The sequence below is a fragment of the Cladophialophora bantiana genome, assembly GCF_000835475.1.
Source record: "Cladophialophora bantiana CBS 173.52 unplaced genomic scaffold supercont1.2, whole genome shotgun sequence".
NCBI classification, from domain to species: Eukaryota; Fungi; Ascomycota; class Eurotiomycetes; order Chaetothyriales; family Herpotrichiellaceae; genus Cladophialophora; species Cladophialophora bantiana.
The window spans coordinates 814,307-829,176 of NW_015971576.1; the positions used below are offsets into that span (position 1 = coordinate 814,307).

General features: G+C 52.5%; 4 protein-coding genes across 4 annotated transcripts; all 4 read right to left on the bottom strand.

Moving 5' to 3' along the window:
* Nucleotides 1-1,347: 1,347 nt before the first annotated feature.
* Nucleotides 1,348-2,145, bottom strand: Z519_01296 (uncharacterized protein; the record flags this gene model as incomplete). The annotated part of the gene is made up of 2 exons (XM_016759053.1): nucleotides 1,348-1,963; nucleotides 2,021-2,145. 2 exons carry the CDS (start codon nucleotides 2,143-2,145, stop codon nucleotides 1,348-1,350), a joined length of 741 nt encoding a protein of 246 aa, XP_016624381.1.
* Nucleotides 2,146-5,910: 3,765 nt separating this feature from the next.
* Nucleotides 5,911-7,683, bottom strand: Z519_01297 (uncharacterized protein; the record flags this gene model as incomplete). Its single annotated transcript, XM_016759054.1, has 1 exon — nucleotides 5,911-7,683. One exon carries the CDS (start codon nucleotides 7,681-7,683, stop codon nucleotides 5,911-5,913), a length of 1,773 nt encoding a protein of 590 aa, XP_016624382.1.
* Nucleotides 7,684-8,342: 659 nt separating this feature from the next.
* Nucleotides 8,343-10,640, bottom strand: Z519_01298 (uncharacterized protein; the record flags this gene model as incomplete). The annotated part of the gene is made up of 1 exon (XM_016759055.1): nucleotides 8,343-10,640. The coding sequence occupies one exon, from the start codon at nucleotides 10,638-10,640 to the stop codon at nucleotides 8,343-8,345; it is 2,298 nt and encodes a 765-aa protein (XP_016624383.1).
* A 1,945-nt stretch (nucleotides 10,641-12,585) lies between these two features.
* Z519_01299 (uncharacterized protein) lies at nucleotides 12,586-14,679 on the bottom strand (the record flags this gene model as incomplete). Its single annotated transcript, XM_016759056.1, has 5 exons — nucleotides 12,586-13,092; nucleotides 13,143-13,279; nucleotides 13,335-13,641; nucleotides 13,697-14,334; nucleotides 14,382-14,679. The coding sequence occupies 5 exons, from the start codon at nucleotides 14,677-14,679 to the stop codon at nucleotides 12,586-12,588; spliced, it is 1,887 nt and encodes a 628-aa protein (XP_016624384.1).
* Between the last annotated feature and the right edge of the window lie 191 nt (nucleotides 14,680-14,870).

The window sequence follows — 14,870 nt, forward strand, 5'->3', positions numbered from 1 at the left end:
AAATATGAACGACCTTCCACGATCATCGCCTATCGACCTTTTTCCCCTTTGGCCTTGCACCTCTCCATCAGTCTGCCTGAAGCCGCTGATGTTGACTAAGGGTTGCTCAACGGGGCTCTACTTACCCTTTGAGGAGGTGCGCAGTCGTTGTTGTCGTCATCGAATATACCCCCGTTGGAATGAGGCGAACGGTTTGAATGGTACATGAGCGTCTCACAGAGGAGCCTCTAGCATTGACGCCACTGACATCTTCTGACAACTGCACCGCAGAAAGGTGGGAGGGGAGGATTTTCTTGTTGCTTTGTAATGCCCATGTCCTCGTCGCAGTTGCAACGGCCAGAGGACCCATCGGTGGCCAGCACTGCTGGCGCCGTAACAAGGTGATTACGGAATCCAGCTTCCGCTCCTCGTCGGTGAGTCTCCTAGGCTGCTTCCCATGGCATCTCTCCATTTATCTCGCGCACGACACGCCACGCAGACTTCCGCTCCGAGCAAACCATGGGGGGCAGTTCGTGCTCCTACCCGACCGGACCACCTCTCCCGCACACATGTTCTCGGGGACTGGCAGGCTGCGTGTCAGCCAAAATAAGATCCGTCTCCCACCCGTGGAACGTGGCAGTGGCAGCCGGAGCGGGAGCGGAGGTAGGGGAAGGGATTGATTGGGAAGGACATGGATGCGGGAAGATACATGATCAGAGCACAGGACTCGACCAACGACCGACCAAAGATCCGTGTTGCACAAGGAAAAGGTGAGGTAGATAAGACGTCACAGAAAAGATCCGACACAGCGTCGAAGCAAGGTGCGCAATTGCCAGCACTAAGGATGATTCATCTGCAGAGTCGAATCACAGTCGATAGAACAGCAGGAAGATATACTCAAGGGTATATTTTATTTATGAAACACCTGGACAAATCCCCGTCTTTGCCTTCTAGAGGGGAGTAGAGGCGTACACGTCCACCGCATCTTGAGGTTAAAAATGCTCGACACCTTTGGTCCCGGATGTCCAACATGATCATCTGTTTCCCCAACCAGAAGTCCAAGGACAATACATCTGCCCAACGCATCCCCGAGTCGAGACTCACATGGAAGGATCGAATGTCGCCAAATGGCATCGGAAGAGTGGTCGGTAATATCAGTCCAGTAGATCCAGTTGTTGACATGTTTCGATATCGTGACCCAAATTGTCTTTACATTTCCTCTTTTCCTGATCTGCGGAACCTCAACGAACCCCTAACAGGCACCATGCACGCACCATCCAGATATGAACCCAACTCTTGGATAAAGAGAATTCCCCCGACGCCCCCCTTTCTTACATCCAACGCACCCTGACCATCGGACCTTCTCTTTTAGGAGAATGTTGTCTTCAGCGTAGCACTGGATCCCATGCCACCGCAGCCACCGCTAGGCGAGCCTTCATAAGTACCATAGTTGGCGCCAGGTTGAGATCCATTTTCGCAGTTGACGAGTTGGTAGCCGTACATGCATACGTCTCCAGAAGAGCAGACAAACACACAAGTGTCCATGTCAGTTGTGCAGGACGGTCCTACAATGCTCATTGGGTGTCCGTTCATGTTGACCTCTCGTGAGACATCGACAACGCCCCACTGGCCAAAAGTGAACTCGCCCCAGGTATTGCTGGCCTGTCCATTCACCATCTGGGTATCCTCGTAGATAGCGGTCCAAGCGCCGGAAGCTCCATCTGCAAAGGAAACCCAGGTGGACGAGTTGGCCGGGAGCGAGGCGGTGATGGTCGGTTGAACGGCGTTGATCCAGGAACCTGCAACACCCCAAATGACAAGAATCAGATCTTCACCCGAGTCGTTGACAAATTCATTCTGATACGGGCCATCTTGTCCAAACCAGGCTTGTCCGTTGGGGGTGTAGGAGTTGGCACCAAGCGATGCCACACCCATGGCGGTGAGTTTCGCGGCATCGGCGTCGGTCAGAGCAGCCTCACGTTTCCTATAATTGACCAGTGTCAGTCCATATGCGGATCTGTGTCACCAATGGACACCTTACTCGACATGGTCGTGCCTGCGTTTGAGATGATTGTGCAGGTGGGAATGAACCCCAGAAACGGTGGCAGCATATGCTTGGCCAATTGCAAGGGTGGCCAGCACCAAGGAGTTCAGTGTGCAGCGCATTGTGTTGTTGTCTTCTGGTCCTGGGACGACTTTTCTACTCGGGCTTCTTGAGGTCCGGTCAAGAAGAGATTTCGCGGTTTGGGTGAGAAAAGGAGTGGTTAATCGCTGGGATTCGGACGATCTCAGATCGAGTCTCTGGCAAATGAGTGTGGTAAAAGGGGAAGAGAGCGACGAAGCGAATGAGCTTTCGCGTGAAGGAGTGAACGCGAGCTGTATGCTGGCAGGGCTGGGGAGAACGAGCGGACGACGTGCAGAAGAGACGTCTGTGGGCAATATAATCAATCAAGCCAACGAGAACTCTGGCGGAAAAATAGGAAGGAGAGCACAAGAGGAAGCGGACAAGGAAGAGACATTCTGCTTGCAACAACAGAGGAGCCACCGCTGGGGGCCAGGGAGATGGGGGGACCCGGCACAGGAACAGCATTCGCAACAGCAGCACCAATTGGCATGGGTGACCCCCAGGAGATAGTGGCGCACCAGGCCCCAGATTGCCCCTGTCAGTTGCCCAGCGGGTCCTGTTCCTCTAGCCTTTTAGGCTTTGAGTCCGCCCTCGTGAAACGCCCTAGCTTCACACTGACTCTGCCAATTTCCAGGTGCTTAACGAATGGTGGCCGTTGTTTCTCTCGCGTACCTGGCGCCAATGTCGAGCTTATCCTGTCGCCTACGTCAGCCGGCGCCGACGATCGAACTTCAACCCAGGCTTTCATTTCGAGCACTTGACCACTCGGCAGCAGAAGAGGTTCGGCGCCAGAAACAACCCTGGACCTCCAAATCTGAGTTCGACCGCGAGGCTGTCCTGCAACAAACACGACAAAGACTCCTGGAATGTGCGGAGCGTGATAACAACCAAACAGTGTGTGAGGCCATTCCAGGTGTGAGGCTGGTCGATCCAGATTCCTGGCGCCGAGGGCAAGGCAGCCCACCAGCCCCTTCTCCCTGCCCAGAAACAAAAGTGGCGACTAAAGAATGCCAATGCGAACCAGAACTGGACGGTGAGGAGCTTGCGGAGTTGGTCATGCCATGCCATGTACAGCGGATATTCGAACAGTCTGGCACTCCCTGGCCAAAATTCGGCCAATGGACTCGCAAGAGCATGAACCTGTCTACCAACCACTGGGAAGAAGAAGCCTGTTTTTCAAGCGCAGTCCGTGCCCGGAAACCTTGGGTCGCATGGGTATCAGGACTTTCGCTAGGTCGGATAGTACTGCCTAGAGTTTGCTCTACCTCATAGGAGTCCGGAATTGCTTTTATTGAAAGGCTCGAGTGCGTAGATCAAGCCAAAGTATTGCCGTTGCGGCTGGGAATGCCATCATCGCATTGTCGTGGCAGTCTTGTATCCGTCGCCAGCGTCTCCGGCGTTGACACCTCTCACGCAGATTCAGTGGAATCACTGCTCGGAGAGCTAATCATGATTAGTTTGGTTTCATACCGAGAGAAATACGAAGACCGTTTGATTTTCTTTGCCAAGCACGATGGCCTTTGCGATGCAATTACCTCAGAAAGGTCAAGCCTCATATAGGGAAGCAAGCCTGCTGAATGGATTGGTGCCAAGTTGAGCGATGAGCAGCCAGTTTTCCCAAATATCGCTGGGAACTTGTCGATGCAGGCCCGACTGCTACAGAAGCAGCGGAAGCAGAACATCCTTCGGCCAATGCAGGAACAGAACTGGCTGTATGATTTTGAGTTTTCTTGGTCCCCGGGCACCCGATGCCGTCAGGTACAGGGAGCATTTTACTGGGTGCGCGTTATGCAATGGGTACGTGGTGACGCATCTTCTTCACCATGCTGTTGGCAGCTTTGAAAAATCTTTGCCTGTGGAAAGGAGGCGGGTGGATACAGTTGAAAATCGACAAGTGGGAGCTTGCGTCTCAGGAAGAACTACCCTCTGCCGGAAGCATCCTCCAGGAGCGGCTCTAGGTTTGCCTTCTCTTCCCTTCTAGGGGGCCTTTTTTTCTTGCTCGTATACCAGCGGAAAAGTCGACAAGAATCATGCCGTTTCCACCTCCACGGCTACGCTGCCAGGCATATGTTTGCTTTCAAGAGGTTGGTATGTAGGTTGTTTGAAGTTCTTTATTGATTGCGCGCGCACATGATGTAGTCTTAATCCGGACCTACTCGCCCAACGGCTGCGAAATGATCAAAGCTGGACTGAATATCAACCTGCTGAACCCTGGCTATCAATGCAGCGAATCAGCACTGAACCCGTGAGGGATATTTATGCAAATGCACATGAATACCTGACCAGCTCGCTGGTCTTCATTGGACGCTGAGGGAAATTTTGACAGTTTTTCCTCTTCTCTTACGCCGGAGGGCTTAACACCAAGAATTTTGTATCCTTTTGCGTAGAGATCATGAGAGGGGACATGGACTGATGGCGTGCTGCTTGAAATGATTTGGCCAGAGCGGCGCTATGTGTCGAGAGGAAGATGACCTGTGATGCGTCTGATCTCACCTGACGGTGCGAATGGAGCCCGCATCAGTCTGTGGAAGGGTCTGCTACATACCACTGGGGTCATCACCGCTTCTTGAGCGGGTGCTGTTAGAGATTTCCTTACCGGCAGGTTGTCCATGTATAACGAGGGTGGTTTTCATCAGAGCAAAGGGCACAGTCCATTGACAGAGCAATAACACTTCATGCAGTGGAAGAACGGGCGGTTTTGAAATTCCATGTTCGATGTATTTGGCGGCAACTAGGGCTATTGGCATTTCTACGTGCCGAAATTTGCTGGTGTTGGTGAGATGCACAGAGGACGGTGTGGAGTCACTTGCGCAGTTTCGTGCAACAAAGTTTCTCCATTCCGTGGTTCGCGTCAAAATCTCCTACTGCCGAGTTTCAACTTCGCTTCCCCCCTTTTGTACGTAGTTTGCACAGTCCAGCGGTTATTCGCGAAATTGGCCTTGGTTGGCCTAGAGAACGATTGCTCAAGGCGAGCCTGATCATAAGTAATTTCGCTCAACCTTTCTACCATCTGGTAACATGCCCACATGATTCATCATTGGCCTACATGCATACTAGCACCAAGTTAGACGACGAACATCCTCAGTGGACGTTATCTTTGTCTAAATCATTATCGAAATTATTACTAGGTATCCCCCCATCCTGCTCTGAACCATCCCGAGGCCTAGCCTGCGTAATCTTTGCTGCGCCTTTCCTTAGGAGAGTACTCCGCAGGAGCTAGGTCAAAATTATGGTGTCTCGCCTCGTGTCGAACCCCAGTGGTTCTCCCCGTGTTATGAGTTGTAGACCGCGTGGTGCTAGGAGACGGCGGTCACAAATAGGACAGTAACCGTATCACCCATCCCATAGATTGAGTGAGAACCTAGTGCGTCTGAGTGGGTATTGGGAAACATAAGTAATGATCGCCAAGTTAGAGGGGCTCCGGGTAACTAGCTTGCTGGCTTCATTGCGAATAGGAGCGGTGCAAACCGGTCCTTCCATCTTCCATCAATCCTGATCCATCTGTTCTGTTCGATTACCTGAAGTCGCTGTATAAATTTCCATTCCATCATCCAGTAATGAGGACAAGGCTACAAGATAGCTCCAAAACCAAGGCTTGGGGCGTTCGGAAGTGTGACTGTTTACCATCAAATATCACAACTCCGCCTCGGTCTGCTGATAGCAAAGACAGGCTGCAACCGACACGACATTCGTCATGCATCCCGGCACTAATAGAAGAAATTGTTCCCCGAAGTTCGATCAGATTGCTCCCCCCAAAAAAGGCAATCAATGAGGGGATCCGTTGTAGTGGTGATTTCCGGGACTGGTCAAGCGGGAGATCTTGATTTCCGCGATAGATCGCTGGGACTGCTCTGTGAAGCTGAACTGGGTGTCTCACTCAGTCCACCACCGAGAAGACGAGCCAATCTTTCCAGCCTGAGTCGTTGGATGGCATCATAGTAGAAGAACTTCTCTTGAAAGTTCCTCAGCACATCTAGAGTGTCGAAATCTGGATGCGTCTCCTGAAAGCGTCGAATATGCTCAACAAACCCGATCTCGAAAAGCTGCTCGACGAACCACCTTTCTTCGTCACTGCCTACCATGGAGCACATAGCGCCGATAGTAAGCACCCATGTCTTGAGCTGCACTAACCCTTCCCACTGGCCATATGGTTCGTCAACTGACCGGAAAATCGTGCGCAGTTTTGGCGCAATGAGACCTCCTAATCGCTTCAACCCGAGTATCACCATAGAGGTCAATATCCACATCAGCAGCCCGACTCGGACAACGTCAAGGCTAGATCCTGGATATTCCATAGCCAGGAGCCGGTATCGAACAGCCGCGTGACGCCACTGTAGCCATCTCGCGGCGTGTTTTGACGCCTCTGGTGCGCCAAGTGGTGCATGGTGCAAGACCCACGAGCATTCCGCCGTCTCTTGGATGGCCTGCACCAGTTCCCCCGGGAAATATCCATGCACACACAGTCGCTGCAGAGCTGGCGCGGAGCGGCTCAAGTTTTGTCGCGGAGCAAGCCGAAGCTCAGGCGGCGTGACGTCCCAGTACGGTCCAGGATCGTATTCGCATGGCAAACTGCAGGGCTCCAGAAGAACGGCAGACATGTGCCCGTCCCCAATAATGAACAATTCCTTCAGAGCTGGGTCCGGCACATAGTGTAGGCCCCCCCACGAATCAAATAGCGCTTTGGCTGCTTGCATATGTATCTTAGCAGCCTGGTAGTTTTGTCGGTAGGCATCCGCTGCATATAAGTGGAAGACGATCAAGAGCAATTGTTGCTTTGGCGCTGAGCTGAAGCGGCGCCGTACGGCCATCAGAGCGTTGTGCATGTATTTGTCCGTTCCCTGGCCGGGGACTAAGTCCACGTTCTCAATTCTGGCAGCCATGCAGGCTAGCATTGCATTCATTTCAACCTCACTTTGCATGGCTCGTCGAACTACTTCCACAGCGGTAGTCTGATATGTATACGAACCTTCCCGGGATGCCCAACTCTCAGCATGCCAGACGCTCGGATGGAAGCTTTCGCAGAAGTACCGACAAAGCCTTGCCACGTGTGGGTCGAGTTTAACGACTGATTGGCCGAAGGGGTCGAGAGAGGTTGAAGTTATCTGAGTGATGTCCCGAGGAGATGTTAGAGCTTGCGGAGAATTTAGTAACACGACTGCTTTCTCCTCGACAGTCGTCTTTGCTGGAGGGTCCTGGGTCTGCAACTTGGAAGCCATTTTCCGAGCCCGCACCTTTGGTACAGGATTTTCCCGTGTCGTTTGATCGGCGAACTTGGTGGGCGGAGACAGCCGGGCAGGTAGCCACATCTGATTGCTGCTGTCATCTTGAGCGGCCTCGCTCTTTACCGATGGAAGAGACGGCGACGAGTCAGGGAAGACAGGGTCCGCCGAAGGAGCGACATTTTCTCGACCAGCGTTTTTCCTTGCCCTGGTCCCAGCGCGGCTGGCGCTGGTGGCAGAGCGCCTATGTCGACGACCACGCTGAACGTGAGAGTTGATGGAGGTCTGTTCAGCGGCACTGCTGCGGGTCAGCGAGGCGCTGGCAGCATCCTTATTGACGAATAAGAACTGAGGCGGCATCTTCTGAGGTCACGGATGGAGACTTTGTGGATCGTCATGGTCAACAGCGGCTCCCATCATCGGGTCCCGAGGTCAGGAAGACAGAAGCAATCCATCGTCAATATTAGAGTCTTTCCGATTCTGGCCCTTCGCGGGTACGGGCTCGAATTGTCTTGCAGATTGGCAAGCTGCGTTTGCTACTCGCGGTGGTGGAATGACGGGCTAAACGGAAAGACGAAGCGAGGCTGGTGGGCACCGGGCACAATGGGTGAATAATCCGGGGTAGGCGAAAGAGTGTCAGGAGAGGGGGATCTCGAGAAACGGCAGCGGGATGATGTGGCTTTTAGCCTCGGGCCTAGACCACGGACCGCATCATAGTTGAGCGGCGCCATTCCCGAACAGGTTGGAACTAGTCTTCTTCTGCTCAAGTGTCGTACAACGGACATCCATGGCATGTGCCACCAGCACTGCCTGGCAGTGTCTGGAAGTGAAGACACAAGGCAGATCATATAACAAGTATATGGTGGTGATATATTCTGGGTGCCTGTAGGAATTCTTCCGCAGCTGCGGATCAACAGTTTCATTATTCATAGATCGGTTCGTCCGTACTAAGTGGAGAGATCATAACGGCAGATCTCGGCACTAACCCTTCCTTGGTAGAACACATCCAACAGTCCAGATCAAGCCTCGTTTTCCTTGCTGGTGAACTTTTCATAGAACTCCAGGGTCATCGCCGCAAGGAAGCATGGGATCTGCTTCTTCTCTTTCACCCAGAAGTTGATCAGATCCCTGATTTCGGCAGCGAAAGGACTCTCGGGACCGCCGCTTATCTTCATGGTACCATTGTCCCCATCAAAAATGATGTAGTGGTTGTCCTCTTCATCCCCGCTCTCGTCTCCTAGATCATGAGGTCGGCCATAATACATACTCGAAACTTTTGCCTTTCCATTGGGGAGAAAGTTGACTTTGTATCCCAGGACACTTGCGATAACATCCCGAAATTCTGCGGCCTTTTGCGTCCAGATCTCCCGCTGCCGTCTCATCCGCTTCTCTTTTTCGGCCACTACCATTTCCATATCCTTCAGATCGAGCTTGAGTGCATCAACCGAACTGGCAGGGACCATTTTGACGGAGTCAAGGTCTCCGCCCCTCAGCTGTGCAAGAAGCGCCTTGTTTTCTTCCTTCAGTGTCCGTAACGTTGCCAATTTTATCGCCTCAGCTTTGGCGGTAGGGTTGTCTCGAAGCTCCAACACTCGTGTTTTGGCACTCTCTCGTAAGGCTTTGAGCTGTGCCTTTGTTGCTTGAAGATCCGTGGCCAGCATTTGTGACTGCTGAGCTGTCTTCTGCAATGCGATTTGGAGGTTCTTGTTCTTCCGCAATAATGCACCTAGCTGTGGATTGCCACCGTCGCCCTCAGGCTCCTGCGAATCTGCCGGTCGCTTTGTTCCGCGGGGCTCTTCCTGGACGGGAGCAGCGACTGCAGGCGAAGCTTCGAGTTTCGATAAATCGGAGTGGAGTGTCTGCACCTCTGCCTTGTATTGATCTACCAGATTTTCCAGGTTCTTGATCTGTTCAGACCGCTGTGAATCAAAGTTCTGGTTATCCATCAAGACAGTCTCCTCGGTGTCAAAGGTTTTCAGTTGAGCGCGAAGATATTCCACCTCTTTGACAGCAAGGACCCGTTGTCGCTCTAGTCTCTTGTAGGCTTTGCTGTCTTGGCCAGCATCGGGCTGTGCGGTTTTCATAGTCTTCAAATTCTCGACCTCGGTGTTCAAGGCCGCTTTGTCTCTTTCCAGTGCTTTGATGATCTCATCCTTTTCCGAGAGTTCACTTTCGACTATGCCCAGTCTGTCCATGACTGAAGCATACTCTATCCGTTGCTGGATCAGAGCCTTGACGACAGCCTCGGGAGAGTCGAACTCGCTCTCTTGCCCGTCGAGCTGCAAGAGGCTTGTCCAGGTTCTCTTTTCATCCTCGAGGATTTCTCGTTGTATCTGAGCCTCGCCCAATTGTCTCTGCACGTCCTTGAGCACTTGAAGCTCGATTTCCAGACCATGTTTCTGTTCTTCGACGACCTCTACACTGCGATGCGCTTCGCGCAGCCGCCGCAACTCGGCCAGCTGTTCTCTGTTGGTCGATTCGAGCTTTCGGATGTGGCCCATTTGTTCAGAAAGCTGGTTCTGCAGAACCTGCATCGCTTCGCTGTCTCCAGAGTGCGACTTCAATGCAGCCACCTCGGTTTCGAGAGCCTCGATTGTCGCATCTCGCTCTGACAGACGCGCCTGGGATGATTCAAAGTGCTGACCTAGTTCTTCCAGTTGTTGTTTGACACTGTCCACTGTCTCTTGGAGGGCTGCTCGTTTTGCCTCGGCGTCGTTGATTTGGTGTTTGTAGTGCCTTTCTTGATCAGCGAGACGTGCCTGCGCGTCCGCAGCATCTTCCTTCAGAGAGGCGGTTTGATCTTGGAGATCCCGTAGTTGCCGTTCTAGCGCGGCTCTCTCGTTGATCCTTTGATCTTGCACTTCGCGTAGTTCCTTCGCAAGTGCCTCTTGTCGCTGGGTCGCCTTTTGAGCAGCGCTTTCAGCAGTTTGGTATTTTTTGAAGTCTGCATCGGCCCTGAGTTGTTGTTCTCGCAGCTCTTTCTCATGTTGCAATGCCAAAAGACCCCGCTCTTGCTGTAAATTCTTCAGCTCGTACTCGAGGGAGTTAATCTTCGCGCGCAGACTTTCATCTTTGGTAGGATCCGCCCGGGAGACAGAAGGCTGGCGGAGTCTGGACTGTCTGGGCGGCTGTGAGGGATTTTCGACTGCTCCTCCGGTAATGAAGTCGTACGAGGGTTGCGTGCTTGTAAGTCGATTCTGCCCGGCGGCCGAAGTTGGTCGAGAGAGCGCTGACTGGACGCTCGAGATGCTTTTGCGACCCGAGAAGGAGGTCCTTGAGGTCGACAAGCGCATGCGCTTTGACGCCGGTGAGCTCATAATGTACAGGGTAGTTACAGGAACATATGGCCTAGCAGTAAAGAGGCTTCGAAGGTTGAGTGGTGCGGTTGTTTACAACCTCTGCTTTTGGCCGAGTACCTCGCGGACCAACAAAATACCCGAAGATTTGCCGAGCACCACTTCACCTCTCGACCTCTACTGTTCTGTGTTTGAGCTCATCATGTTCACAAACATCATCCTTCCCTCCCCTCGCGCTCACAGATCATGTCGAGCCTTACAGAGCTCACTGACTATGCAATAGCCCAATAGTGTCTCCTCCAGTGTTCTTGCTGTGGTAGCTTCCCAAGCCTCTCAATTGCTCCCAGTTCTTGATTACTCCTCACATCGGCTGCAATTCTCTGGTATATCCTTCGAGGAGCCGTTCGAGTAGGGAGTGGGACGCAAGTTCAGATACCTGCTCTCATTCAAGTCCGTGAGTAGGGATTGGTGCCGTGAAAGAAAGATTAGGGTCCTTGTCTTTTGCCAAAAGACCATCCCCATACCGAATATGACTACAATATGTAATAGCATCAGCTCACCAATGCCAAGCTCCAGATCCGAACGGTCGATTGTGAGTACCACCGCCGCTGCGTCCCTCCTTCTGGAACGAGAGAAACTTCCATGAAACAGCTCTATCATGCTCGGGGACCCTCATCAAACCCCATGGCTTTGGTATTGGAGTGCGTAGTCGCATATCTGCAACTGTGGTTAACTTGATCAGACCCTGTGCATCAAGATGACCAAGATCTTCGATCTCGTGATGGAATATCTTGAAGAGCGTCAAGATGGATTTCTGGGCCGTCCTCCGACAAGCGAATGACCTCTGTTGTCCCTTCGATAAGTGACGATGACAACATCCGCAAAAACACCCTTGAGGCGAGGCTTATCACCGTTCCAGAGACCCTAATTTCAAGGGCATTCTTGCCCCTGCCGCACTTGACGAGAACATCGCCATCGGTGAGAACTTCGATGAGCTGGGCAGTGCGCTGCTCTTCTGTTTTTTCCCCCGGATTCCATGGTGTCGACTTTTCGCTTTGTCCCCTCGGTGGGAAGAGGAAAGTTGGCGTCGTTGCTGTCAGGGTCAGCCATGGCTAGGCCCAGGACAATATCGAAGCCAGCGAGGAAGAGATGATGTGCTGGGTTAGTGTTGTGAAGTTGACGGTCTGGGGTGGTGAGACGATTGGGGGTCAGTAGTGAGAGCGCCGTGGAAGAAGATTGAGCAAGCAATGACGGAGAATCGAATTCACACGTGCAGCATTGTTGCCTCTAAATGAGCAGCTTCGACTCCTCTACCCTTTACCGTCGTTGTCAGGAAAAAGTTATGGTAGACCTACCCATTTGATGATCAACAAACATGGAGAAAGAGAAGACATTCCAGGATATCAAGAACAGCCAAGTCAAGCGCATTAATGACGATTTACACGCTACCAAGCTACGCTGCCTCTCCAGCTGAGAACGCAGGCCTGTCTCTCGTCGATGCATCTCTTACCATCTACAACGTCCATTCAACCTCGAACAAAGTGGCGTGGCAATACCTGCGTGGCACTTTCAGAGGACCCTTCTTCCTTCACTTCTACATATCAGCACTGCCCTTCTCTACCCTTTCTGGATTTCTCCTGACCGGGTCGATAGTCACTGAGACCCGAATTAGGCTCATATCGCCGCTTGGGTTGAGAGAGGCTCGAGCCACTATTGACGAAGAGCGCTTCTCTGCCTATCCATAAGAGTCGGGAAGATAAATCTGTCATGTAAATTGTAGTACCTAGCTATAAAAGGAACGAACGGAATAGTGACGAGACTCTGACAGAAAAGACCTGAACGGGGCTCCATCCCTCCTTCATCAAAACATCCTCGAAGGCGTTGCTGCGTGCGAAAACCCCAGTCTATCTATTCTGAGGAGTAACATCAGCAAACCCAAGGCGCTTCTGCTTCGACCCCTAGGTATCTAGATGGCGATAACTGCAACAGCCCCTGCTCCGAGCAACAACGCTCCCACCAACCCTGTGGGCTTAGAGGCCGCACCTGTATAGGCGGCCACCAGCGACGTCGCATCCGGAGCCCAGCCGGAGGAGCTTGCTGATGGGGGACCTGAGGCTGCACTTGCTTCATAGCTGATTGACGCCGCAGCGACAGGAGTGTTTGCGGGAGTGTATGCAGCAGGATAGCCACTGGGAGTGTATGCCGCAGGTGAAGCACCCGGAATGTACTGCGGAGGGGAACTAGGCGCGTTTCCGTAAGTCAACGCCGTCGCAGCGACCGTGGCAGAATAGCCACCGTGGTGGGGATGTCCTTCTTCGTGTTCATTCCCAGCAGGTCCGTACGTGGTGTATGGCTGGAGGGACCAGGTCGGCGTGACTTTCCAGGGGCATGATGCCGTCAAGCTCGTGCCCTGGCATGTCGAGCAAGGGTAGATGACTGCTGGTTCTGCCGTTGGCTTGGACAGACAATGAGTCTGGAAAGCATGTCAGTGGTAGCAATGGCAATCATCGTGATAATACTGACTGTTGTAGCTGTGATGAAATCCGTCACAGTGATGCCCTGTGACTCAAATGCACACACGTAGCAGGGCATGGATGAAATAGGCGTATTGTAGATGGGCTTCTGGAACGTCGAGAGCACGCTTGTGGCGGTGTACGTGACTATGGGAAATTAATGTTTCACTCGATGAGAGCCGTCAAAGGAGGAACTACGTACCTGTGCTAGTAGCGTCAATGGTGCTACATTGTTCGATTTCGGTCACTGAGACGATGACCTCAATGCCAATGCACCTCGACCTGGGGACGGAAGGCGTAACGTAAGGGGGAGCAGTCCAGGCTTTTCTCGAGGTGGTCGTGGTAACTTGACTGCCTGTGGTCGTCGTTTCCAAGGTGATAATTGAAGTGGTAGGCCTCACTCCCGTCGACCAGGTAGTCGTGTTTGAATAGGTCTTAGATGTGGTAGACAGGGTAGATGTTGTGAAGGTGGTGGTCGTGCTAGAGGACATGGTCGAAAAGGTCGAGGTCTGTGCACATGTCAAACAACGAACATTGGCCAGGCATCATTAGACTTTTCCATACCGTGGTGGAAGTAGTCGAACTGCTAGTGGTTGTGACGGAGCCACAAGTGCCATCTCCATTAGCAATGCCGCTCTCACATTTACAACTCTTGGAACAACCGTCGCCATCCACTGTATTGCCGTCATCGCACTCTTCGCCCAGAGAAGGATCAAACTTTCCGTCGCCGCAGCCTGCTGGCGTTGCACCGCGACTTAGAATGTATGGGAGACCAGAATGGCCATCACCATAATTCTGAGTGCCGGTGGTGATGACTCCGTCCGCGATTGCCAGTGCCTGGAAACCATTCTGGCCGACCGAGGGGTAGGATGAGAACGCCTCATGGGTGCTGAAGGACCAGTTCGAAAGATCATCGTCGGTGAGCGTGTCGATTGCGGGCGACGAGGCAACGATGTGAATTGCGTTGTACCCTCCTTGACCATTGTTGTCCTGGCCAAAGACTTTGAAGTCTCCAAAGTAGGAAAGCGCTGGTACGGGGGTATCAAGTGCCGCCGTATTGTAATATTGCGAAAGGGACAGATAGAATCCAGTCTGAGAGGAACCGGTTGGAGAGACCCCGGCGGCGGCAAACTTGATACTGTTGTCAATGAGTACAGCCGCACCGGCGACGCCAAATGAATCGTGGTTGGATTGATCGGCACCTACACCATGTCAGCGGAATATGCTGGTTCGGGACCGTAGTACCTACCGTGTATGATGACGTTTCCGGTGACAGCAGGGCCCCAAATAGTGTTCGTGTCTTCCAGAACCTGGATCAAACTCACATCACCAGAACCGAAGGGGTCCCCGATGATGATCGCTTTGAAGGCTGCAAAGTCAGAGGTCTTCATGGCGCGCCATTCTGTTTCTGTGACCACCTTGGTCGTGAATCCGAGGGCAATGGCATGCTCTTCTTCATTCCCAACGAGGTCGTCCAAGAAGAGTAGATCTTCGGCAATGACAGAGCCTATGGCCGCAAACCCCGCTGCAATGGCAGAGAAGCGCATGACTGAAGAAAAGGGGAAAAGAAAAAAACCTGATAGTATTCTCTGGAGTTCGTAACGAATGGCTATAGTTGGAGTAAACGAACGACTTGGACGAAAAGACTGAAAAGGCACCGACCGTCATCGAGCAATCGAGAGTTGTGAGGACTCGCCTTTTATTGAAAAAACACCCGGTCCAGGCAGCCGCTGGACAA